Genomic DNA, 26,603 nt, shown 5'->3' with positions numbered 1-26,603 from the left:
TCCCTCCTAATTGATACGATGAATGCCCCTTTGTTCATTTTTAAACTCCGAAGATGATTTGATAATCAAGGGCTAGATCGTCAGACTGTACATGATCAGGTGTGGCTGTAAAAGCCATTTCAAAACGAAGGTCATGACGACTTAAAGGGCACACTCAATCTGGCACTAAGTGGTGTGGTGTTTTGAAATCAAACATCACACTCCGAAGGTATCGCTACAGGAGTTCCATCGTGCAAAATGTTCTTTTTCCAATTTTCATCACCTCCAGTACTTCATCGATTTTTTTTTAATATTCCATCCATCGTCGGTGAGCAGTTAAACAATACTCAGTCACAATAAGGAAAAAACCTATCCCACTTGACAGCAGGGTCTGTCCAAAAGGCCTCCCATTGAAGGCAGCAGTAAACATTCTTGCCATCTTCTCCAAGCATGAGGCAACTATATCTCCCAAGAGTGGCTGCTGTTTGGTTTGAAACTCCAGAGCAGCGCTTCCTTAGGATAGGTGAGTGTGGCTTTCCTGGAATGAGCACAGGTCTGAAGTTGACTGAAACAGTCTCAGGCAGTGTGTAGCCCACAGTTGAGTTAGGCTCTATTACATCTGTAGCGCGACTCCATGTGTCTTTTGCCCCCATCTTCTGGCGTTTCCTACCTGACTTTACTGGTCTTCTCCTTCCCAGCCTTCATCCGCTCCTGTCCTTTTCCCTTAAACCCTCCCCTGCATTTCCTTCCCCCCTCTCTTCTAACCGCACCCCCCCCCCCCAACCCCACTTCTACCCTTTCTCCTTTCTTGCTCCTTCCAATCCTCCCCCTGTCATGTTTCAATAAAAAGCAGATCTCTCCTTGTTTCAGAGAACAGTGATGTTGTGGTAGCTTATCATCTTCCTCTGTTGTAAGATTCTGGAGCTATCCTCCTACATCACACCCCCCCACTGCCTTCTCCTCCCTGTCTTCCACGAAGCAAGAATGTGGGATATCTAGGGGGCATTCCACTATGTTAATATCGGCCCTGTATCAGAGAAATTAGTAGAAATTGTCTTGAACAGCTCTTTCACTCCATGTTAGCTGCCTGAAGTGAACAGTTTTTGCCAAGCGTAGACAGATGCATCTCCACTGTTATCCTTTATTCTGGGATAATTCTGCAACATGATATGAAACAGGCATTGTGGCCAAATTTGCAGTGAGTTTACAGGTGATTTGCCGATTTTTTTTTTTTTTTTTTTTTAAATGCCCTTGGGGAGTAACCAGTTGGATCCAAAGTGTCTCTATTGTGACTCAGTGCTGGGTGTAGTATGCAAAAATAATTTGCAAAGCTGTTCGTAAATAAATCTCTCAAGCTTCTCCCAGACCCTAGAAGGTATAAAGCCCAAATATTCTTGTTCAAACATCTCTCCTGAAAATTCTCCACTGTTTGACAGATGTGTCATAACCCTGGAGAAATCTACTCCAGTTCGGTTAGCTCATTTGGCTGGATGGCTGGCTTGTGATGCAGCGTGATGCCAACAATGAAGGTTCAATTCCCACTCCAGCTGACGTTATTCAAAATTACCTGACCCTAACCCTCACCTGTGGCATGGTGACCCTCAGTTTAAACTTGCCATTCGACTCTGTCTAATGAGAGAGCAGGCCTATGGTCCTCTGGGACTGTAGTGGCTTTTAGCTGCTTATATATTGACTCAATCCCTTACTAGCATCAAGCGACTTTGTGAAAATAATATGTATATTGCTGGATTTTTGGGATGTATGAAAATTTAGTTGGAAACAGAAAAGCAGGAGTAGGCATTCTGCCCTTTGATCCTGCTCCAACATTCAATAATCAACCATCCATTCAAACATCCTCTGCTAAGTTTTTGTAGGACGACACAGTGGCTAGGTGGTTAGCACTGCTGCCTCACAGCACGAGGGTCCCAGGTTTGATTCCAGCCTCTGGTAACTGTCTGTGTGGAGTTTACACATTCTCCCCATGTCTGTGTGGTTTTCCTCCAGGTGCTCCGGTTTCCTCCCACAATCCAGGTCAGGTAAATTGGCCAAACTAAATTGTCCATAGTGTTAGGTGCATTAGAGGGAAGTGGGTCTGGGAGGTTTACTCTTCGGAGGGTCGGTGTGGACTTATTGGGCCGAAGGGCCTGTTTCTTCACTGTAGGGAATCTAATTTTAAAAAGTTCATGCTTGAACTGGTTGTGGCCTCAACTTCACTTTCCTCGTTTATCTACTTAGCCTTGAATAAATTTAAGGATTCAGTTTTAAATGCCTCTAGATAGGTGATTTGCACACCCTGGCTCTTTCCGAGGGAATATCTTTCTCCTAATGTCCTTTAGTTTTAACCCCTCGCACAAAAATAAATATTCTTCTGATATCCGTCCTATTCAGTCCTTCAGGATCTGTTCCATCTATCAACATAAGATAAGCCTGCATCCCAGCAATCCAGTCAACTGAACCTTCCCTGAAGTATTCTAAAGCAATTACGTCTTTTTTTTTCAAATAAGGAGACTAAAATTGTACACTGGTGTGGTCTCATCAATGCCCTGGGAGATGGAGTAAAACTTCCTGACTTGTGTATTCTATTCTATTTGCAGTGAACAAAAACATTGTTTGCCTTCTGAGTCACTTGCTGTATCAGCATATTAACTTTGTATGATTCATTTACCAGGACCCTTCAGATCCCTCTTTACCATCCAATCCTACAGTCCCTTCCCATTTAAGTATATAGTTTTTGTTGCTCTATCAAAAAGGACAGATTCACATTTATCTATGTTGTACTTTATTTTAAAATTTGCGCTCATGCACTCAACTTGTGCATGTTTCTTTGCAAACTCGCCACTTTCTTTTCACAACTTAGTTCTCTACCTGGCTTATCTGCAACCCCAAAATGATCCATTCAAACCAACTCTCTAATTCCTGCAGGCTATTCAAACGTGGATTCATGCTAAAATGTTGTCCCTGCATTAGAAAGTGGGTGGAAATAGACCTGAATATTTGCAAACAAAACTGCAACTTCTGATTTCCTTTCTGGTCTGTTTGTTTAGAAGATGCTGCGTCAATGGCAGAAGAGTTCCTGACTGCTGATGTCTGTCGGCTTGGCAATGGAGACAACTGTTCAACACTTTACTCTGTGGAAAGTAACGGTAAGGTGCCCTTAGTTTCAAACCAGTGTATTCAGGAAGTGGGATGAGGCAGCATGTTTCTGCAGAACATTAACTCGCAAGGTGCAGTGATGCCCCGTTAATTGTAAGTTAAATTACCTTCACGTATCTTGAAAGTCAAACCTCACACACAAATTGTTCCCTGTCAGAGCTGCTTGCAGAGAATGAAGAGGACTCTGAGCATACTTGTGAAACCCTGCTGATGTGTATCATTACTGTACTCAGCCATGGACTGCGAAGTGGCGGAGGGGTTGGAGATGTGCTCAGGAAACCTTCCAAAGAGGTACTGTCTTTAAAACAATACTTATGTGGTGTTAATGCTGTCTGGTCCATTGTGGGCTAGTGGGTTCACTGCTTAACATTTTTATGTGGTCAAGCTTTATTTGCCAACACAATCCATGGTTGAATATGAGCCTACTGTCCTGCTTCTCTTTGACACAAATGTGCAACCTCTTCATTCATCCTATTTTTACAAAAAACAGTGAAATGAGCTTGGGACATTAACCTTCCAATTATTCACATTCCAATATTTCAAATATCTCGCAATCTTTCTTTAGGAATTTTGGAAATAAATGTAGATTGTCTGTGATTTGTGAATGTTGCACTTTTTATTGATAATTTTAAAACATCAGGAATCAACTTTGTGTGGTAAATAAAACCAACTGCACTCATTTTTAAAGTGTGTTCCCCATAACTTGAGAGCCCAGAACTACTGGTTACAGCCCAAGGAACAGGGGGAGGCCATTTCAGTTCGAGGTGAGGAGAAACCTCTTCACTAGAGAGTGGATGAGCCTGTGGAATTCTCTGCCACAAAAACTGGTTGAGGCCAAAGCAATGTTTTCAAGACTGAGTAAAACAGAAGTGAGGGCTTAAGGGTATGGAGAGAAAGCAGGAACAGACTCTTCAATTGGATGTTTAGCAATGATCATTGTATGTTGGAGCAGGCTTGAAGGAGGCTTACGTTTTCTATGTTTCTATGTAATATGCAGAAATCTTTCTGGCATGCACGAAGAATATTTAAAACAAATTAATTTTGTGTCTAAAATTTGGTATAATTTTAAACCAACTTGGAGAAAGTCTGTCCGGTGTGGCAAACCAGCTGTGGAAAGTCCCATTTTATTGCACTAAACTGACTTCTAAAGCACTTATTACCCATCATAAGTAACTGCATTTATTGTGTCTATCCCTTATTGCAGGAACCACTATTTGCTGCTCGTGTGATCTATGACCTTCTGTTCTTCTTCATGGTCATCATCATTGTCCTGAACTTGATCTTTGGTGTCATCATTGACACTTTTGCTGACTTGAGGAGTGAAAAACAGAAGAAGGAAGAAGTTCTGAAAACTACCTGCTTTATTTGTGGTATGTATTCCTGTCTTCAGTAAGTGTTTGGGAGCGATTCCTACAGTCAGGAGAAACATCAGACCTAAGCCACAAAACCATTTCTCTGGAAAATGTGGTTTCCTAGGAACTATTAAGATTCCAGCAGATTATTTTTCAAAACAAAACTGGCAAGTAACAGTCAATCATTATTAACGGGTACATTGTCCGAGATTTGGTGCAATAGTCAAAGCAGCAGTAACAGAGTGGAGGAGCGTGAACCTGAATGAGAACAGCAGGACAAATACCTGAGGAACGGGGTCAGTCAGAGTGAACTGGGGGTGAACAGCAGGACAAATACCTGAGGGAATCTAATGCAGGAGGGAAGTATGCAGTAAATGGCAGAATCCTTAGCAGCATCAAAATAGAAGGAGCTAGGCATACAGGTCTACAGTTCTCTGAAAGTAGAAACACGAGTTCCCAATGTCTGTTGGCTGAGCGATGAGAAAGATGGTGGATAAGATGCTCAAGAAGGCATATAGCATCGGTCAAGGTATCGAGTATAAAAATTGGCAACTCGTGTTAGAGATGTTTAGAACTTCAGTTAGACCACATTTGTAATATTGTGTACAGTTCTGGCCACCACACTACCAGAAGGATGTGGAGGCTTTGGAGAGGGTTCAGAAATGGATGTTGCCTGGTTTGGAGGGTAATAATTATCAGGAAAAATTGGACAAACTTGGTTTGTTTTCACTTGAATGTCGAAAAAGGTTGAGGGGCGACTTGATGTAAGTTTACAAAATCATGAGGGACGTGGATAGAATGGATAGTCAGAGGCTTTTTCCCCAGGGTAGAGATGCCTAATACTAGGGGATGTCAATTTAAGGTAAAAGGAGATAAGGTTTTTTACACAGAGGGTGGTAAAATGCTGGAATGCACTGCCAGAGGAGGTGGTGGAAGTAGATACAAAAGCAACATTTGAAGAGGCATCTTAATGGATATATGAAAAGGCAGGGAACGTATGGGTACAGAGCATGTGGAGGCAATAGCTTTTTCGTTAAGAGAGGCTTCATGTCAGTGCAACCTTGATGGGCCAAAAGGCCTGTTCCTGTGCTATACTGTTCTTTGTTCTGTTCTCTATGGCAACATTTCTTCCAATCAGAGATCAATTGCCAGCCGATCAGCACTCACATCATAGTGTAATTGTTGGTTTTTCCCTTTAAATGGATATTCATGGGAAATGTCCTGATAAGAGCAAGATGAAAAGCTTGGAGAAAATGTCTTTTTTTCAGCAAGAGAAAGAGCTGTTGAACCCTCAAGTGTCAGAGACTGAAGGGTGACCTTATAAGAGGTGTGTAAAATCATGAGGGGCGCAGATAAAGTAAATAGACAAGGTCTTTTTCCTGGGGTGGAGGAGGGGAGTTCAAAACTAGAGGGCATAGGTTTAGGGTGAGAGGCGAAAGATTTAGAAGGGACCTAAGGGGCAACCTTTTCACGTAGAGGGTGGTGTGTGTATGAAATCAGCTGCCAGAGTAAGTGGTGAAGGCTGGCATAATGAGAACATTTCAAAGACATCTGGCTGGGTACGTGAATAGGAGGGGTTTAGAGGGATATGGGCTAAAATGCTGGCAAATGGGACTAAACTATTGAGGATATCTGGTTGGCATCGACGAGTTGGACCGAAGGGTCTGTTTTTGTGCTTTATACCTCTGACTCTATAACAACTTTTTTACATTTTAAAAATCCCATTGAAACGTCTGAGGAAGGAGAGCTTCAGATGAGGAAGAAGTCTGAGTGTTCTATTGAATGTGTGGGCTGTTAACCTCCAGTTTGTATGTCTTCCCCTTTTATCCACCATCTCATTTAACAAATGAGTTCAGATGAAAAGGAACAAATGCTGAGAGTTGGAATGGACAGGAAATTCCCTAATTCTGAGGAAGGATCATTGAACTTGAAATATTAACTCTAATTTCTCTCTAAAGATGTTGCCTGACCTGCTAAGCTTTTCCAGCAATTCTTGTTTTTGGCTGTGAACAAATGCAGGGAATTGGAAATACAACTTGACCACATTGTTTGATTGGGAAAGCTCAAAATAATATATTTGAACAAGACAAACTGATGTGTGATACATTCCATGGCTAGGAATTGCCAGAACAGGTGCAACAGTGCAGGCTTTATTAGTTTAACAGCAGATGTTACAGCATCCAACTGTACAGAACAGATGAGCATTGGGTTAAATGATTTTTTTACGGTTTCAGATTGAGATCTTGCATTCCAAATGATTTGAAATGCCTGAAGTTGTTATGCACTACTTTGATTGTAAAATCTCTGAACACATGTAAATGTATAATGTTTGAGTAATAGATCCCCTCAGTCAGAAACTTGTCTAAATGATGATGAGCTGTTTCTGTTTACACTTCACTTTGACACATGTAATTAGTCACAGGTTTGGTAATTAGTTAATTTATTGTTTCTAGGCTTGGAAAGGGATAAATTTGACAATAAGACAGTAACATTTGAAGAACATATCAAGGAAGAGCACAACATGTGGCACTATCTATGTTTTATTGTCTTGGTGAAAGTCAAGGACTCCACTGAATACACTGGGCCAGAAAGCTATGTAGCAGAGATGATCAAGGTTAGTGGCAACTCGACAGTGGTATCATTTTGAGCGGTATAAATAAATTTTACGATTTGTAGCTATCGTTGTTTTAAGAGCCTGGTCCAAAGGAATAAAGTGAATTTGATTTTGTTTGTTTGATATTAAAAAGGGTATTTGCCTTGTTTTATTGAAAGTTTTGCTGTTGTGTGTTCAGCATTTCTTAGTTTGCCTCAGCGTATCTCTTCCGGTGACTGCTGCTTTTGGCCTCCACTGTGGAATCCTGGCGAATTTACAGGAAATTTTCACAAAATCTGCACTCCGTGGGTAGGCTGAGTTTGAGGGTGAAGCAAACGTTTTAAGCCTCCAAACAAATAAGTTGTTTTTTTTTTTCCTCCTTCAGTGTACTTTTTCAGATAAAAAGGGGTTTTACTTTCCATTCCACGTTGTCAGAATCACGGCGATTCTGAGTGACCGTGCAAGAAAAATGAAATGAAGTTGATCAAAGAGCTCCATGGTGTTTGAACCACAGCTTACTGATAATGTGAGGCTCAGAAATGCTGCTGTAGAAAGTTTATTCTCACACACACACACACACACAACTCCCCCCCCCCCCCCCCCCCCATGTTGTAGATTCATTTTTTTACCAGTTTGATCTTCTGAAATTCTTTCAGGAAATGATGAGATCTGGCATGGTTAGGGATGTAAATCATGTGGTGAGGTAGTGCAAAGGTACAGAGAAGACTGTAAAACCAACCAAATCGTGTTCCCTACTCCAAAGGTGAGGCAATGAATCCTCTCCCTTCACCACTTGATCTTAAGATGCAGGGGCCTATATTGAAGTAGGGAGCAAGAAGCTGGGACTTTGCTCACACTTCAGATTGACCCAGGGTGTTATGCTATGGCCCCAGTAGTGAAAAGACTGGGTCTCCGATTACATAAGACTCTGTCTTGCAGAGAGAGACAATATGTGAGGGCACCTGTGAAGGAACGAAGAGGTAGTTCTGGGAATAGAAACTGAGGATTGGGGGCCTGCAGATAGTAAAGGTGGTGAGCAAATGGTTGGCCCTCTCATGTGAGATTTTGACCTTTGTGAGAAAGATACCACACATGGTGATTCAATCATCTGTTACACCACAGACGTAGTGTACCATAAATTGAGGCCTGCTTTTCCCAGAGACTTACCAAATATTAATACTTTTAAAGTGCACACAGTACCCGATTTTCTGACCGAGGTCGATGGAAAGCATAGGCCAGGTGTCTGTCCTAAATGAGGATGGTCATTTATTATAACTAAATTATTGCCACAGATATAAATCATTGGACACACACACACACACACACACACACACACACACACACACACACACACACACACACACACACACACACACACGGAAAATAGCTTATTAACACAAGAGAAACTGGAAAGTTCATTCATCCCAATTCTGATGATATGATCTTACTTTGGCTTGCCAGGTCTTTAGTGTTTAATTCTCTTTTTCTGGAAGCTTCCCCTGATTTGTCCATAATGACTGACTGATTCACTTGGAAGTATCTGTTCTTTCAGTTCAAAAATCTCAGCTCACAGCAATTGCTGCAGGAAAGGTATCTGGTTTACTTGAAGTTAAAACTGTTTTTTTAACCGCAGAGAGTAGTCAGGTGCTGCTGGTGATAAAACAGCACCACTCCAACCCACCTCTGCCTTGTCGATATCTCTAACTTGTTTCCAGTTCCAACCTGCTCAGTTAACTAAGAACAACTTGTAAACAGCCCCTGGATTCTTGATTGTCTGCACATTGTAGGAACCCGCAACCACCACAAAACATGGATTCCTTGCTGTGAAATCATCCAGGTCAATCATCTTTTTTTAAAAAAAACCTTTTTTCTCATTACAGTCCACAGTTTTTAAAGGCAGTAAAAGATAGTGACAGCCCTTACATGAGGGAGGTTTTGGATGTGGTTGGGGAGGTGGATGCTGAGGAGAAGAAATGTCTCCAGTTTCAGAAAGAGAGCTGTCCACTTGGACCTTGTAAACTCCACACCCCCTGCCACCACCACCACGAACCCTCTATATATTTCTTGTACTGAGCTAAGCTGCTTTAACACTGTCACATCATCCTCACTCAAGAGGATCTGGTTGTATCTAAAGTTTTCCTCCTGTTGGTGAAACTAGGTCATTTCACTAGTAATTCTGAACTGGGCTCGGTTATCTCCTTAGAGGTTTGCTTCACGTTCTCTGGCTGGTATGCTGTATAAATGCAAGTTCTTTTATTAGCAATCTGCTGTATCTTTGAATCTGGCCGTGTAACAAGTTAATGCAAAAGCTTGGTATTCAAAATTGTAGCTTGTCCACAATTATGTCTACTTTTACCTTTCAGATACAGTACTGAATTAACTGTCTTATTGTGCAACAAGAGCTTGGTTTCCTATTGTTCCATGTTGTTGCTGGGCAATGGAAAATGAGCCTAATATGTTGAAGTTTGCTTTGTGTAACTGGTTTGCAGCTAACTGTCTCAAATTGAATTCTGATTAATTCTGATTAATTTTGAAGGAAGTGTACTATCTGTGTACTGTTATGGCTTTCAGCCTTTTGGCTACTCAATTGAGCTTTAAACACATCAATATCAAAATTGATATACATTCCTTTCCTCATTTTGTGGAGTCTCGGAGTTGCATTGTCGATCTAGCATTTGAATGTTTTCGGGTCATCATTGTACCTCTTCCCTGTTCCTTTTCTGTGGAGTGATGGCTCAGTTAGTTGAGTCAAAAATTGTACTTTTCCTTTGTTAGTTAATGTTTTAATGTCGTCATGTTACTTATTTTAGCAAGGGCTGGAACCTCTTCATTGGGCTTTGGGACGTGAACGTTGCTGGCAATCTATCGTCCATCTCTAACTGCCCTTAGAGGCAGTTGCTGTAGATCTAGAGTCGCATGTAGGCCAGACCAGATAAGAATGGCAGATTTATTTCCCTTTTTTGTTTTCAAAAACAAAGTAACCAAATATGTTTTTATTTAATGTCAATTGATAGTCTTGGTAACAGTGACCATGAAAGCGTCTCTAATTCTAGATGGTTTTTCTAAATTAATTCAATTTAAATTCCATAGGCTGTCATGATGGAAAGTGAACCCATATTCCAGAGCATTTACACAGTCCTCTGGATTATCTTCCATTGGCATCACCCCTACATCACCACTTCCTACTGCATACCTTAAATTACAAGGTATGAGAGAAATTTTCATCAAGTGGAAAATTAATATCTTGAGGAAAGTTCCATTTATATGACTATCATTTTATATTGACGGTTTTGTACCAGTTTATGTCGGAATAGGGAAAGCATGCTTCTGCCTCAGCTTCACAAAAGTAACCATTTAGATCAAGGTGGGGTGTCAGTATTTTCCCCACAAGTTTCAAACTTTGACATTAAGTATCATAGTCAGTGACACTGTCGCAGTATTGTAGACTCCTTTGTGGGCGGTTGGGGTAAAGGTTTCGTACAATGATGTGGCAAATAGACCATAACAGAGGTAGCTTCTTATTTGGACCAACTCCCCATTTTGTTCTGTGATTCACTTAAGCGACCAAGTCCAGCAACATCTTATATATTTTTAAAATCATTTACCGAGGAACCTCGATTATCCGGCATTCAATTATCTGAATTTCGGATTATCCAAACAAGATCACATGGTCCCAATGCTTGGCTAAACTGTTATCCAATTTTCGAATATCTGAGCAAACTACTCCCTGCCTGTGTTGCTCGCATAATCGAGGTTCATCTATACATGTTGCCTAGACACAATGAAGCAAGATGGGCTTTTGTCCGAAACGTCGATTTCGCTGCTCGTTGGATGCTGCCTGAACTGCTGTGCTCTTCCAGCACCACTAATCCAGTACAATGAAGCAAGGTTCAAATCTACAAGAAAGTCCCTCCTCAGTATTGCTTCTGTTATAATTGAATGACTTGGGTTGGGAAATGAGAGCTATCTGTGCAATGTGGTTTTATTAATTTTTCAATGTCATGTTGATTTATTTTCGTAAGGGCTGACATCTCTTCAGTGGGCTTTGGGACAATATTTATGGCCCATTTTAAAAACAAATTTCAATGCCGTTGGGGAAAATATTGCCCCAAATAACAGCCAATTTTCGATTGTTATTTTCTCGAAGTTCGTGCCTTCATGGAATTTGGTTAAACAGCACTGTGTTGACTAGAAACATAACTCAAGTAGCCAATAGGGAATGGGAGAGAGGCGTAAAGAGTGAGAGAGGAAAACTAATGGTCTCCATTCTATAAATGGGGAGAAACTGTTTCCACTAGCAGGAAGCTAGGTAACTAGAAAATACAAATGAGACTTAAGGTGTGTTGTAAAAGAACAGGAGAGGGGAGATGGAATGTTTTTAGATGGTCAGCTGTTATGTTTGGGAATATATTGCCTGAAATGATTGTGGAAGCAGATTCAGCTGCTAGTTTCAAAAGGGAATTTGATAAATAGAGGAAATATTCACAGGGCCATAGGGATAGGAGAGCAAGAGTAATTGCTGAGCTCTTTTTTTTAAAAGAGCAGGCACTGGCACAAGGAACTGAAAGATTTATTCATGCACTGTGATTTTCAGAGTAATGAGCAATGGTGTGAATGCTGAACCTTTGTCTGTCCAAAACGTCATGGATTTCTCTGCACTGATGCTCAGCAACACATTTATTTAAAGCGTAGTGTTAATGAGGAGCAACCTAACTTGTCTTGTAGTACGTACATTGTGACATCACCGAGGGGGTTTCCACCAAATAGATTTTCAGAAGTGGCTTAATACTGATAGTGATACTTTGAAAGTAACTACTTATTAATTGCAGCCAGCAGTTGCTTACAGTGTGTGGGTGTGCAGACCAGTTGCTGCAGAACTATGATCTTGAACTACAAAGGCTAAATAAATGTAAACAGTGTGATATGATTTCAAAACTTTCCTGGCTGCAGTGTGGGTTCACCAACACTGGAAATGCATCTGTGTATGAAATGCGGTCTTGTTCCATTTGAGATCTGTACCTTCCGGTTAATAGGCTAAGACTTTAACAAAAGCCACTTGTTCTTGATTGGTAGCATTTCAATCAAAGAAAGCATTCTTTTCTACGAACAAGTTGAGAAACAGGCAGGTGCCTGGAGGTGTTCTGATAGTAATATTGTCCACTAAGTAATGTAAAATCTTTAATAGGTGAGTGTGCAGTTATTCCACCACTACTTCAATTGATGTAGAGAGGTTTATGAATACACAAGTAGCAGTATTAGCTTGGCCAGACTGCTGATTGAATCCCCAAGAGCACTGAAGCTAGCTTCTGGAAGTACTTTCAAGCCAGCAGTAGTAATCATCCAGTGCGTTTAAAATATGCTTCATGTGGTAACTTTAGAAACTCAAAATGCAGTATAACTGCAGTCTCTGACAGTTAAATGCTCTTTAATCTTTTTTTTCCATCTTGAAACCCTTTCTCAGAACGCCATTCTATTGTAAAGAAGTGTTTTAAAAACATAATTGTGACCCTTTCCTTGGGATCAGTTTTGCAGTTGGACTTTGAACATTTGTGTGGATGTTTTGTCTTTGTAAGTGGGATGTTGATCTGTTTTGTATTAAACTTTAGTGAGATATGTTGAATAAAAATCCAAGGGTCAGAAAAGGCTACTTCAAAAAGAAAAATCAACTGCCTTGTGAAAATGCTGAGAACATAATTCACTGTCTGTCTTTCTCTCTCTCTCTCTCTCTCTCTCTCTCTCTCTCTCTCTCTCTCTCTCTCTCTCTCTCCCTCCCTCTGTGTGAAAACAATTAATGTTCAGGTAATTGGATATGACCGATTTCTCAAACTTTGTTACAAGATTTGCTTAACTTTGAGTTGTCCCAAGCCAGCAGTACTACTTGCATGTCAGTTTGAATGTTAGCAAGATATGGATGGGAGAGGTGGACAATATAAAAGCCTGATGATTAAGTAGAGTGATAGTAAGGGGAAGTCTTTTAAGTGGTCAGAATTGGGTATTGTGTCCCTCAAAATTAATCTGAGGTCATTTCTATTCATTTTATGTACTATATATAAACTCAATGATTTGTACAAAAGCCTGGAGCAACTAGTGTTATCATTGCACATGGTACCAAATTAGATGGTATTGTTGAATATTCAGAAGACCACTGGGAGCTCTGGCAGAATATTAATTAGATGAGGGAATAGGTTAACAAGTGACAGAAGGAATCCTGTATGACAAAGAATTAGTGATGTGTTTTCGATCAGGGGGAGTTGGGGCTCCCAGCTAATTGAGCACCAGTAGTTATACCTGGCTGATAACGCTACAAAAATATGAGTAAGTCTTTCAGGCAGTGTAGCATATAGAAGTCAAGAGATTATAAGTCTATTTCACACCTTAAGATATGGGTGTTGCACTGAGTATAGTTACACTATAGGCAGGACATGAGCGTTTCTTATAGTTACAAAACAGTTTCACTGAGAACACTACCTGATGTGGAGAACGACAAACACCAAGCATTTCCTATATTCTTCTGTCATCTTAGAGAGGTGGAGTAGGTAAAATATGGACAAGGAAATTTGCTTATTACTGGGCAGTTGGTTAGTCAATGGTAGGAACCTGGAGTGTTATTGAACAAGGAGATCTAGGGATACAGGCTCAAAGCTCCTTTTAAAGTGGTTTTACAGGTAGACAGGGTAGTGAAGGCAGCTTTCTGCATGCTTGCTTTCATAGGAAAAGAGCGTTGAGAATATGAGTTGGGATATCTTGATGCAACAGGACAAGTCGTTGGTAAGGCCAGATTTGGAGAGTACTGCATGCAGTTCTGGTCGCGATAATATAGAAAGGACATTGTCAAACTAGAAAGAGTGCAGAGTATAATTACCAGGATGCTACCTAGGTTTGAGTTATAAGGTGAAGTTGGGTAGGCTAGAGCATAATCTGAGAGGTGACCTTATTGAAGCCTGTAAAATCATGCGAAGCATAGAAAAGGTAGATAACCAACAGCTTTTCCCCATGGTAGGGAAGTCTAAAACTAGAGTGCGTAAGTTTAAGGGGAGAGATACAAAAAGGCCCAGAGGAACAATTTGGGTGAGTGTCTGGAGCAGTTGTCAGAGGTAGTGGTGGAGGAGAGTACAATTTCATTATATAAGAAACATTTGGATAGGTATGAGGGATAAGGGCCAAACAAAGGTAAACTGATCCTATTTAATTGTGAATACTGGATGGCATGGACAAGATGGGCTGAAGGACCTGACTCCATGCTGCAGACCCCTGATTCTGACTCAGTTGGCCAGAAGCTGGTTTGTGATGAGACTGATGCCAACAACATGAGTTAAATTCTCCCATCGTCTGAGGCTACCATGTAAGATTCTGCATCTCCATTTCTCCCCTTACTTGAGGTGTCGTGACCATCATGTTAAAAGGCCAACAGTTATCTCTCTCTTTCTCCCTCGAGCAGATTGGACTCCAACGCCACATCACAGCATATCCCCTATTTAATCATTGCATCATCCATTGTTCAGTGAAGAATGCAGGAGGGCATGTCAGCAGCAGCATCAGGCAGATTCAAAAATGAGGTGACAACCTAGTCAAGCTACCAAACAGGGCTACTTGCACATAGAACGACATAAACAACAAGAGAGAGACACACAGTTAATCCATTCCACAGCCATCAGATCAGAACTGAGCTCGGCAGTCCTGCCACGTCTAGTCATGGATGGTGTTGAGCAACTCACTAGAGGGGGCTCCACAAATATCTCCATCTTCAAGAAGAGTCCACACACCATTGAGGATGGTAAGGATGAAGCATTCGCAACAGTCTTCAGCCAGAAGTGCCAAGTAGATGATCCATTTCTTCTTCCTCTAGAGGTCACCAGCATTACAGATGCCTGGCTTCAAATGATTAAATTTGTTCCTTGCAAAATCAAAAATGGCTTGAGGAACTGTGTAGTACAAAGGCTTAAGGGCCCTGACAACATTCTGGCAATAAAACTGAAGACTTGCAGCTCCCCTCTTCCAGTACAGTTACAGCCCTGATATCTACCGAATAATGCAGAAAATTGTCCGGGTATGTCCTGGACGCATACAGCAGGTCAAACCCAACCCAGCCAATTACTGCCCCATCAGTCTACTCTCTATCATCAGTAAAGTAATGGAAAGTGTCATTAGCATTCTATTAATCAGCATCTGCTCAGCAATAACCTGCTCAGTGACACACAGTTTGGATTCTGCCAGGACCACTAAGCTCCTGACCTCATTACAGCCTTGGTTCAAAAATGGACAAAAGAGCTGAATTCCAGAGAGGAGGTGAGAGTAACAGCACTTGACATTAAGGCAGCATTCGACTGAGTGTGGCATCAAGGAGCCCTAGCCAAACTGGAATCAACGAACATCAGGGGACAAACTCTCTGCTAATTGGAGTCACACTTAGCACTTAGGAAGGTGGCTGTGGTTGTTGGTCAGTCATCTCCGCTCCAGGCTATTTCTTCAGGAGTTCCTCAAGGTAGTGTCGTAGATCCAGTCATCATCATCTGCTTTATGAGTGGCCTTCCCAGCATCATTTGCAACTCCTCCCAATACTGAAGCAATCTATCTTCAAAAGCAGCAAGATCTGGACAATGTCCAGCTTAAGCTGACAAGTGGCAAGTAACATTCATGCCACACAATTTCCAGACAACGGCCATTCTAAACAAGAATTTAACCTTCCACCTTTGCTATTCAATGGCTCTGCCAAACTGAATCTCTACCACAATCAACATCCCCTGGGGTTTTGTTCACCAGACAGTCATGAGTACTATAGTTAAAAGAACAGGTTAGAGGTTAGGGGTCTTGCAATGAATAACTCCTGTCCTGACTCCCCTAAAACCTGTCCTCCATTTACAAGGCATAAGTCAGGAGTGTGATGGAATATTCCCCATTTGTCTGGATGAATGCAGTTCCAACAATACTCAAGCTTGACATTATCCAGGATAAAGCAGCCCACTTGATTGGCACCACATCCACTCTCTCCACCATTAACCCTCAGCAGCTGCAGTGTGTATTACTGACAAGATCTACTGAGATACTGAGGTTTCTGAGATAGCACCTTCCATATCCCCCCACCACTACCATCCTGAAGTGCATAGGCAACCGATACATCACCAATTGTAGGTTGCCCTCCAACCCACTCACCATACTGTGGTGGAAAAATATTGCCTTCCTTTCAGTGTTAGAGTCACAATCTTGGAATTCCCTACCTGATGGCATTGTGGGTATGCCTACACCAAATGGATTGCGGCATTTCAAGAAGGTAGCTTTGTTATGACGCTGGGTAAAGTGAGTGAGTGTTAAAAATGGCTGAATGTGATCAAACTGTTTGCATAGATGAAAATTAAATACTAACGTGGATAGAATGTGCTGAATAGTTCCTCTGTTGTGATTCATATACCTGCTGTTTGAGGGCAGATCTCCCTATTGAAGGTGTTCCCCACTGCTATTGACGTGTTTACAAATAATTCCATGTGTGTATTCTTTCTAATGTAGTCAGAGATGGGACATAATTTATTTCATGATGGTCACTGCCTTGGGCCATTATGAAAACCCGGTATCTAAAATGATCCAGATCAAATTGGTCCGCTATTATATAAATGTTGAGACCTTCTGATGTAATTGAATAATCAGTAGGTGATATTGGCTGCTGGTAAACGAATTTACTTGACTGCATTGGAAAAGTGCTACACTTTTCAAATCTGATATCTCGACAAACTCAAAGTGGAAGTGATCAGAAGAGAGTTAGAACTACCAAAATATGTGGTGCCCAAGTTGGGTAACTCATCAAATTATTCAGCTTTGTCTTGATGATGATGATGTCCATTTCTGTGCTTGTAAATACCAGTTTAAATAGCTGTACACAAACATTACTGATGACATGACATAAACAGGTAATATTCATAAACTCTCCAATCATGACCCTGTCTCATGTATATGTGAACATGCAGCAAGACTCCACATACTATCCTGCTAAAATGTCCTTATTTAGCAATGATGGATGGTTTATATCTTTTCACAACATGCATGTAATTCTCCTCAACACCAATCCTGTGGTGGAACACTTCATGTGATTTCCATTAAGCTGATTAAGGATTGATCTCTGTCAAAGATTTGCTAATGACTCCTGAATAAATGATGAATGCCACAGTGGGTAAGTTGTGCCCTCAGAATGCCTTCCCATGCATTTGATTAATTTAGAGAATAACTGAGTTTCTTATCTTTGCTGATGGAGCACTTTCTGATCTGAATTTGCAATTTGTCTCTTGCCTTCACACCTTAATAATTGGCTGCTGGGTTTCTGAGTCCAGTTTCATATCTTACAGGGCCAGAACTGTGTTCTTATTGATCCAGTAGTCTGGTCTAAGCTTTTATTGCCACACATGTTTTGTACCTTTTATGTTTAAGCAGCACTGTTGCAATGTGGCTCACAAGGAGAGACAACCATTGCAGTGTTGACAGACAGCCCTCCACTCTGTTGGAGATCTGCTGTTCCTGATGAGTTGAGTAGATTAGCTATGTTTCGAACTCAACACTCAGATTCTGCAAGATTGTGGTTTAGCATTCATGGTTTTGCATGAACACATGATGGATGACAATGTAATACTGCAGCTCAGATTGGGGTAGAGTTGGGTGCTGGGGAGAGCAGATGAGAAGTGAAGGGAGAGCTACATGTATTTCCACACCTCACAGTAAACCTTGAATTCCACCAAGCTTGTTTGACGTAGCCATTTACATGAGTGACATTTTATGCAGCTTTCGTTTCCAAGCTCATGCAATTGTGTTAACTTTAAAGTGGTACGAGGTGATAATATTCTGTTGAGATCCCAATACTTGGAACCAGTTGAGAGTTTCAAAAACTCCCAGATTGCTCTGGAGAATCCAGGAAATCGAACTGGATTAAAGTGTATAAGATCCTGGACCATCTGGACAAGATAGTTGTGGACAGGATGTTCCCACTTGTGCATGAATCCAGAACTAGGGAATGCAGCTTTTAAAATTTCAGGATCTCTAGTCAAGATGAGCAAAGTTCTTCCTTTTGAGTAGGTTGCGCAACTTTGGAACACTTTGCCTGAGAAGGGGGTGGAGGTGGGTTAATGAATATTTTTTAAGGCAGGGGTATCGCTCATTTTAGGGAGTTGGATTGGAATGTGGAGTTTCTCACTCTCTCACTCACTCACTCACTCACTCACTCTCACACACTCACTCACTCACTCACTCACTCACTCTCACACACTCACTCACTCACTCTCACACACTCACTCACACACACACACGCACACACCAGATCTTATGGAATGGCGAACAGGCCCGAGAGGCTGAATGACTCACCTTTTTCCTAATTTGTATGCTCAGGTCAATGCTGAGAGCAATGCTCAGGTAAGAAAAGCATGAGTTCATTACAGAATTACACAATGGTTACAATATCAAAAGAGGCCAGTCATCACCATGTCCACACTTGCTCTCTACAACAGCAATTAGCTAATCTAATTCCCCAACCCTTTCCCTGTTACCCTGTACCGTCTCTTCTTTAATATTTAATCGTCAGGTGCTTACCTAATTTCCTTTTAAAAGACACGTTTGAATCTCTCCCTCTGCCAGTCTCGTTTCTCGCTATCTTCTCGAGGACAGTTCAGTTTGGGCAGTCAATAAACATCAATGCCCACATTATTAAAGACTAGTTGGGGAGAAAAGTCTCCTGCACGCTGCTTTCCGGCACACACCAATGTGGTGTGGAAAGCATGTTTCACTGTCACCTTTTTTTTGGTTCTTTTGCCAATTGCTATAAACTGTGTCTTCTATCCCTCAATTGTTCTGTTTAAGAGAGTAGCTTCTCTCTATGGGTGTCCCTGCACCACATGTCCTGTAGTGATTGAAGAAAGCTCACCACATTGAGGGCAATTAGTGATGGCCAATAATTGCTGGCCTTGCAAGCAACACAGTCAGCCTAAAAGGATTTTGTTTAAACTACCCAGTCTTCGAAATATCTCTCCCTTTTTTGTGCATGTATCTCCAAATCTCCCTTCAGCTTTCTCCAAGGATACCAACCCCGGCCTCTCCAATCTATCCCTATAACTGAAGACCCTGTGCCCTGAAGTCTTTCTCAAATGTTTTCAGCACCCTTGCTAAAGTCTTAGTCTTTTTAAAATAAAGGCTTGTTAGAAAGTGTTCCTCTCCTTTTTGAAAAAAAATTCTTTGAGCACTTTTTTTTAAATTTCCTAAATAAAAACTTTGGTTATGTGGAAAAGGCTGTTTGGTCGACCATCAAAAAGCATCCCCAATTAGATAAGGAGGATTTGTTTGCTTTTCATTTGGTTTGGCAAGATAGCAAACAAAGTGTGTGTCTGTGTGGGGTAGCAAGAGCAACTGGAGGTAGAAGGCATTGTGATGCCAAATCCAGGAAGTTATCCATTCAAAGTTGTTGACACTTGTTCTACCTGCCCTTATTAGGCAGAACAATCCTTCTCGCCCACTCTGACTGCTCCTACAAATGCTTTTGCTGGTCCAGTTTAGAGGAGGAAACTTTCATTACTTGCCCACAATGGGTTTCATGTGACTCTCATCCCGCAGTGCTCTCTGAAGCAGTGTGGCAAGTCGGAGTGTTGTATCATAATGATACAAAGAATGGGTTTCTGTGAATTTGGACCTGCAGTACCTTTTCAGGACAATTGGGAGTGGAAATAAATGCCAACCTTGCTCGTGAACCCACATTCAAAAATAGATTTTGAAAACTCCAAAAACTTGCAAGCTTGGGATATGGAAAGGTAACCTGGCATAGGACCTGATAGGACCAAACCTACCTCCTAGTGGTTTCACTTCGGTGAACTCTATGGTGCACCACCTTTTATTAAATATTTGGTTTGAATTTAAAATCTTACAAAAGAAATTGTGGTGTGGCAGCACAGCATTTTGCATCACTGAATTTAATTTTTATTTACCCTCTTTTTTTTTTCTTCCCCTAGCCAAGCAATTACTAAGAGTCAAATCATACCCAACTTCTTAAATGTAAGCCTGCCTCTGAACCTTATTCTCACCATATTTTTGTCTGTGAGAATCGGAAGGGATCCGGATTTGTGCCCAGCAGTGAAGGAGGGGTGCGGTTGCCAAAATGGCTAGCATTGGTTCTTGTGGACAGTACCCTACCTCCCAACTTTACCTGAATCTCTCACCTCATAGTCCATGTGTAGGCATTCACCATGTAAATGCTACAGGCAAACTTCAGGTTCTGTGTCTTGGAGATGGATATTTCAAAACAATTAGCCTTTAATAGAGTAAGCATTCGAATGTAATTTATACTAAAACCCTCACTCAAAAGTCATTCAAAAAAATGTGTATCTCATCAAGTGGCCAATCAGTTTCAAAAGTACACTAGTGCACCGAACGTATTTATAAGAAATCATCAACTTATCTTTGTATTTACAGGTCATTTGGCCCAACTGATTATTGCCAGTGGGAGAAAGTCAGTGCTGATTATTGCCAGTGCCTCTTCTCAACACTAACTACCTGCATTTTATGCGTAGCCTCTCCCTACTAAGTTTAGCACACTAAACATCCATAAATATGGTACTTCAGGTTGTATTTGACGACATAATTGAGGGGGAGTTAGGCATCTTTGTTGTGAAGGTACATATGTACCTTCACATATGTGAAGGAATATGTACCTTCACAACATGGAGTATAGACTGAGGTGAGAGATTCAGGTAAAGTTGGGAGGTAGGGTACTATCCACAAGAACCAATGCCATTTTGGCACCCACACCCCTCCTTCACTGCTTGGCACAAATCCGGATCCCTTCCGATTCTCACAGACAAAAATATGGTGAGAATAAGGTTCAGAGGCAGGCTTACATTTAAGAAGTTGGGTATGATTTGACTCTTAGTAATTGCTTGGCTAGGGGAAGAAAAAGAGGGGAAATAAAAATTAAATTCAGTGATGCAAAATGCTGTGCTGCTCCACCACAATTTGTTTTGTAAGATTGCTCCCTGTCCCCAACCAATGACTATACGTACTTCTAAACAGACCATAGAAAGGGTGAAAGCACCTCATTTCTTTGGTGACATACTTTAACCAGCACCTCAGAGTTTGACAATGTCACAACTGTCTTTATTTCCCCCATGTGCTGTCATGTGAAGCAAAATGCGTAAAGCCAAGAGTGCGTAAAGCTCAATGTTCTCTTCTGTTGAAACGTAATGGCGTAAAGGATGCCAAAGCAAAATGAGAGGTGTTTGATTACAACCGGATTCTTTGAAAGTGACTCGAGCTTCTGTGTGCAGTTTGAACACACACCTATCAGCCAGATGGGAAAGCACTGGATACCATATAAGTGAGTCTGCTTCAGATAATCCTCCACTACATCCAAGGCCTTGATTGTGATCACGCATTAAGGAGGCGATGACAGACATCAAATTATCACAACAAGGCTAAGAAAACTTGGTTCATTAAACATAACATTTTAAAAAATGTAATGCCTGACGTTCATCTTCATTATACAGTCTGAACATACAAAACAGATTATCACAACGACCCACAAAATGGACTTACTGTTGAGGCTCCTGTCATTCGCAGAAAAGTTAAGATAATTTGGAAGCGAGCTAGAGAGCACAAGGAGATTTTATTTTTCACAGCAAATTATTCAGATTATGGAATGCACTGCCTGAAAGGGTGTGGATGCAGATTCAATGGTAACTCTCAAATGGGAATTGGATATATACCTTAAGCAGAGAAAATTGCAGGACAGCTTTCAAAAAGCAGACATGGACGCATTGAGCTAAACTGGCTTGCTGCAACTGTACAAAATGCTAGTGCGACCTCACTTGGAATATGGTGTACAGTTCTGGTCGCCCCATTACAGGAAGCATTGGAAAAGATGCAGAGGAGAGTTACCAGTATGTTGCCTGGTCTGGAGGGAAGGTCTTACAAGGAAAGGCCGAGGGACTTGCTTGCACCTGTTTTCATTGGAGAGAAGGCAGCTAAGAGGGGATTTAATGGAGACATACAAGATGAACAGAGGATTAGATAGGGTGGACAGTGAGAGTCCTTTTTCCTTGGATGATGTCAGCATGGATGAGGGGGCATAGCTGCAAATTGTGGGGTGATAGATTTAAGACAGATGTCAGAGGCAGGTTCTTTACTTAAGAGTGATAAGGGCATGGGATGCCCTACTTGCCAATGTAGTTAACTCAGCCATATTAGGCGCTTTTGAACAGTCCTTGGATAAATCTATAGATGAATGATGGGATAGTACAAGGGAATGCTCTTAGATTAGTTCACAGGTCGATGCATCATTTGAGGGCCATATAGGCCTGTTGTGCTGTTGTTGTTGTTCAATGTTGTATGAAGCACTTTATAAATGGAACTCTATCTTTCCTTTGCTGTTCATGACACCAAATTATCTGCAAGAACTGTGGAGATGTCCTCACCGACAACGTGTGTGGAGTGACATTTGTGATCTGTAAATGGTGGACTGAACAGGACTTCAAATGAGGTTACTTTGAATGACATTTGATTTCTGATGCACTCCTCTAATGGTGTGCAACCTGCCAATCCTCCTTCAGAGGTTTATGATACAGACAAAGAACTGTGGATCAAGGTTAGAGTGGTGCTGACAAAGCACAGCAAGTTGGGCAGCATCAGAGGAGCAGGAAAATCGACATTTCGAGCAAAAGCCCTTCAAGAGTGATGAAGTGCTTTTGGCCAAAATGTTGATTTTTCGTTTGCTCCTTGAATGCTGCCTGACCTGTTGTGCTTATCCAGCACCACTCTAATCTTGACTCTGATCTCCAGCATCTGCAGTCCTCACTTTTGCCTAAAGAACTGTGGATGCTGAAGATCTGAAACAAAAATAGAAATTGCTGGAGAAACTCGCCCAGCTTTGAAGCATCTCTGGAGAGAAAGCAGAGTTAACATTTCAAGTCTAGTGACCCTCCTTCGGAATGGATAGAAGCAATGAAAGAGTGGGTTTTATGCTGATGACAAAGTTCTTTGGGGCTGGCGGCGTGTGGGGAAGCAGTGAATGGATAAGTGGAGATGCAGCCCAGAAAGAGACAAACAGACGATGGTTAGGTGGACCAAGAGATGGATGATTGTTAACCAGGGAGCAGGGGGGGGGGTGGAAAAAAACTGAGTGGAGACCATAACTAGTTGAAAATGGGTTGACTCTACTGAAAGCAGTAATGTCATGACAGGACCTGGTGTGTGGGCATAGGTAAAGGACATGGAAGGAGGTGTAAAGACCTTGAATTGAATCGTGAACGCTGCAGGGTGCCCAAGCAGAAGATGAGAGTCTTCCAGATTGCACTCCGCCTCACTGTATGTCCATGTAATTGCAAAAGGTGCAACATCTGTCTGTTTACCTCTTCCCTTCTCCCCCTCTCCTTCATTATCCAAGACCCCAGATGTACCTTCCAGGTGAAGTGGTAGTCTACCTGCACTTCACTCAAACTAGTTTAGTGTATTCGCTGCTCACAATACGATCTCCACTACGATGAGACGACGAAACGCAGGCTACATGACCACTTTGCAGAGCACCTATGTTCTGTTTGTGAAAAAAAACCCCAAGATTTCAATTGCCTGCCACTTCAACACCCCAATGTGTCCCCAGCCAACATTTCAGCCTCAGGGCCACTGAAGTTTATCCAACTTTTGTCCAAGTTGTCATCCAGTGCCATCTTAAATGCCTCAATTGAATATGTCTCTACATGCCTCCAGGCAGTGCAGTCCTTACCCTAACCTATAGCTGAATGACAAAGCTTTTTCGCACTTCACCCTTGCTTCTTTTGCAGATCATTTTAAATCTGTGCTATCTTGTCCTTGTTCCTGTTTATGAGCAGGAACAATTTCTCCCTGTTTACTCTATCCAGCTGTTTAATGAGGGTTTTGATACAGGTTTACCTCTTTTTGAGAACAATGCTATCTCTGTACTATCAGCTGTATTGAACCAGGTGGTAATATCTCCAGTAGTGTTGTGGTTACGTTGCAGCAAAGACAGCACAGAAACTTGAGAATTTAAAGGTCGTCATGATTTAGTTTTGAGTATTAACTAAGTAAACTAACAACTTACTGTAATAATGACTGAATTCTTTTGAGCCCTTAGACTAATGGCCTTCCTGAAAACTTCACTAGCAAAGACTTTTCAATTGGTCATTGTGAAACGCGAGAGTTGCACATCCATCTGCAATATTATTTTTCAGCTGGGAGGCCAGGATAATAAAACTACAATCCCATGATTGTATCATCACCAAGATTTTGAAACTGAACACTCTTGATTTCTTATGTTTTTGGTTTCAGATTTTTCTGTGGGAACATCGCTTTCTAATCGCACTTTAGAAGCTTAAACGGGAAAATATGATCCCTGCCAATAGATAATTGGAATTAATTAACTCGGGCGTTTCTGGCCTAAGCCTAGCTCTTCATTCATCAGAGCTGTGCTCGAAGTCTGCTGACCAGTCACCTGACTGAGGATTAAAGAGGAATGATGTGGATCTCATTGCAGTTGTTGTCTGTGTCCAGTTTTCAGCGTGTTCTCTCTCTCTTTGCCTTCAGTGTGATCTCTGTAGGTGGGGGGAGGGCGAATAGTTTCTATATTAAAAAAATCTGAGGAAGGCAAGTTTAGAACCTGTGCGTTTCAAGCACTCTCCTTACTCAAATAGGGGAGATCTGGTGCGATAAAGGCTGCCTCACGCCTGGACAGAATTGCTGCGTCCTGTTTCAGGAACTGTATCAAATCGCAGCTCTTGCAGACACGTGTGCAGCTCAGGGGATTTGTGGGGACAGTTAAAGGGCAGACACAGTGGACCAGCCTTCCTCCTACGTGATCTGAATGACCTCAGAATTCAGAAGGGGATTTTTCTTTAATTATGGTCAATGATGCATTTCCTGGAGGAAGTGTGTAACCTGATTTCATACTCAGAATGGGAATGCATTCCAAGAGTCTTCACAACACTTTAATTTATGTTTTAATGTAGAATTATGTTTGTACATCATACTGGAAAGAGGAGGCCATTCTCACCATCCTCTTTCTTCTGAAAGATGAGTTCCCAACCCTTGCCCATCTTGATCATCTTCCATAACCCTCAGCCCACCATCAGCTATTTATCGAATTACCATTCATATGTGAATGTTACTGTTAATTTTTTTCCACCCTTTCAGACATCTTTGTCACACCTTAACCACTTGCTGCATTTCGTTTTGAGAATGTTTTCCCTCATTGCCTTTGGCTTTCCTGTCAATTACTCTGGAAGTTTACCTTTTTCTTCTCCGTTTGAAGTTTTGTCCTCTCGAAGGTTTGAAATTATGCTCTGCATACCCAAGTCTAAGTCCTTAAAGGGTACAAGGAAAGGCAGTGGTCCTAGTGCCAGTCCCTGGGAACACCACTATATGCAAATAGTCACTTAGCAGAATAGGACCTGAACATTTATGCAAGAAAAAGAGAAATACTATAAAGGCTTTTCAGAATACTAAATCAGAAAGGGAATTGGAATTTATATTGGATGGACAAGAGGGTGCTAATTGGTGGCAAGTGGACTCCTCAAGATATTGTCATATAAAATGCGCCAGTGAACATTTAATTGCTTGCTTTTCTTTTCTTTCAAACAAGCCAAATGAACGATAGTCAAAGTATTGCTGTGGGGAATTTACCACCTTGGAGTAGGTCTCAGTCAAGCTTTTCATGCAGCATAGATTGATGTTCTGTTTGAGATTTGTGTTCTTGTGATTCTGTCTTGGTGAGTGCATGCTGAAAAACTTTTGTGAGCATGTTTCTTTTTCCAGTAATACTGTAGACCTTTCTCTAGAGTACATCTGTACATCTTTCTCTAGTCCAAAAAATTGTTCACCACTTTTGTCTGCTTCCTAATTTTTTATTCCATTGGCTTCAACTTTTCTGACAAGGTTGTTTTGTGTCACTTTATCAAATATCTTTGGTCCATGTACACTACATGAACAGCATCTCCTTTACTCCATCAAAACTCACTCAGGCTTATCAAAGATGATTTGTGTTGGGTTCCCTCATTGAACCCACACTTGTCCCACTGACTGCTAATTTTCTCCTGAGTGACCGTTTATAAGACCATAAGACATAGGAGTGGAAGTAAGGCCATTCGGCCCATCGAATAAGCTTTCATACCAGGCCTGCTCTACCCTAGCCTTTGTGGTGAACCTCTGCCTCTGGAGTTGCATCAGCATCCTTTCTGGATTCTGTGCAAGATATCATCCACATCTGCATGAAATAATCTTCCTTGTGCTTCTGTTAGTTGTTTGCTTCGATTCACAAACTCTTGCAGTACAGAAGAAAGCCAGTTTGGCTCAATGCGTCCATGTCTGCTTTTTGAAAGCTGTCCTGCAATTTTCTCTGCTTAAGGTATATATTCAATTCCCATTCGAGAGTTACCATTGAACCTGCATCCACCACCCTTTCAGGCGGTGCATTCCATAATCTGAATAATTTGCTGTGAAAAATACAATCTCCTTGTGCTCTCTAGCTCGCTTCCAAATTATCTTAACTTTCCTGCGAATGACAGGAG

General features: G+C 41.4%; 1 protein-coding gene across 6 annotated transcripts in view; it reads left to right on the top strand.

Annotated features, from left to right (window-relative positions):
- Positions 1-26,603, top strand: part of itpr1b (inositol 1,4,5-trisphosphate receptor, type 1b) — a 521,994-nt gene that overhangs the window by 410,070 nt on the left and 85,321 nt on the right. For all 6 annotated transcript variants that reach the window (XM_072582660.1, XM_072582659.1, XM_072582663.1 and 3 more), the window contains 4 exons: positions 3,024-3,122; positions 3,290-3,423; positions 4,337-4,502; positions 6,938-7,098. In XM_072582660.1, the coding sequence (XP_072438761.1) occupies positions 3,024-3,122; positions 3,290-3,423; positions 4,337-4,502; positions 6,938-7,098 (560 nt within the window). The remainder of the gene's footprint in view (positions 1-3,023; positions 3,123-3,289; positions 3,424-4,336; positions 4,503-6,937; positions 7,099-26,603) is intronic.

Source organism: Chiloscyllium punctatum, chromosome 12, assembly GCF_047496795.1.
Source record: "Chiloscyllium punctatum isolate Juve2018m chromosome 12, sChiPun1.3, whole genome shotgun sequence".
In the NCBI taxonomy this organism is placed as follows: domain Eukaryota; kingdom Metazoa; phylum Chordata; class Chondrichthyes; order Orectolobiformes; family Hemiscylliidae; genus Chiloscyllium; species Chiloscyllium punctatum.
This window is presented reverse-complemented; position numbering and strand designations above follow the sequence as displayed.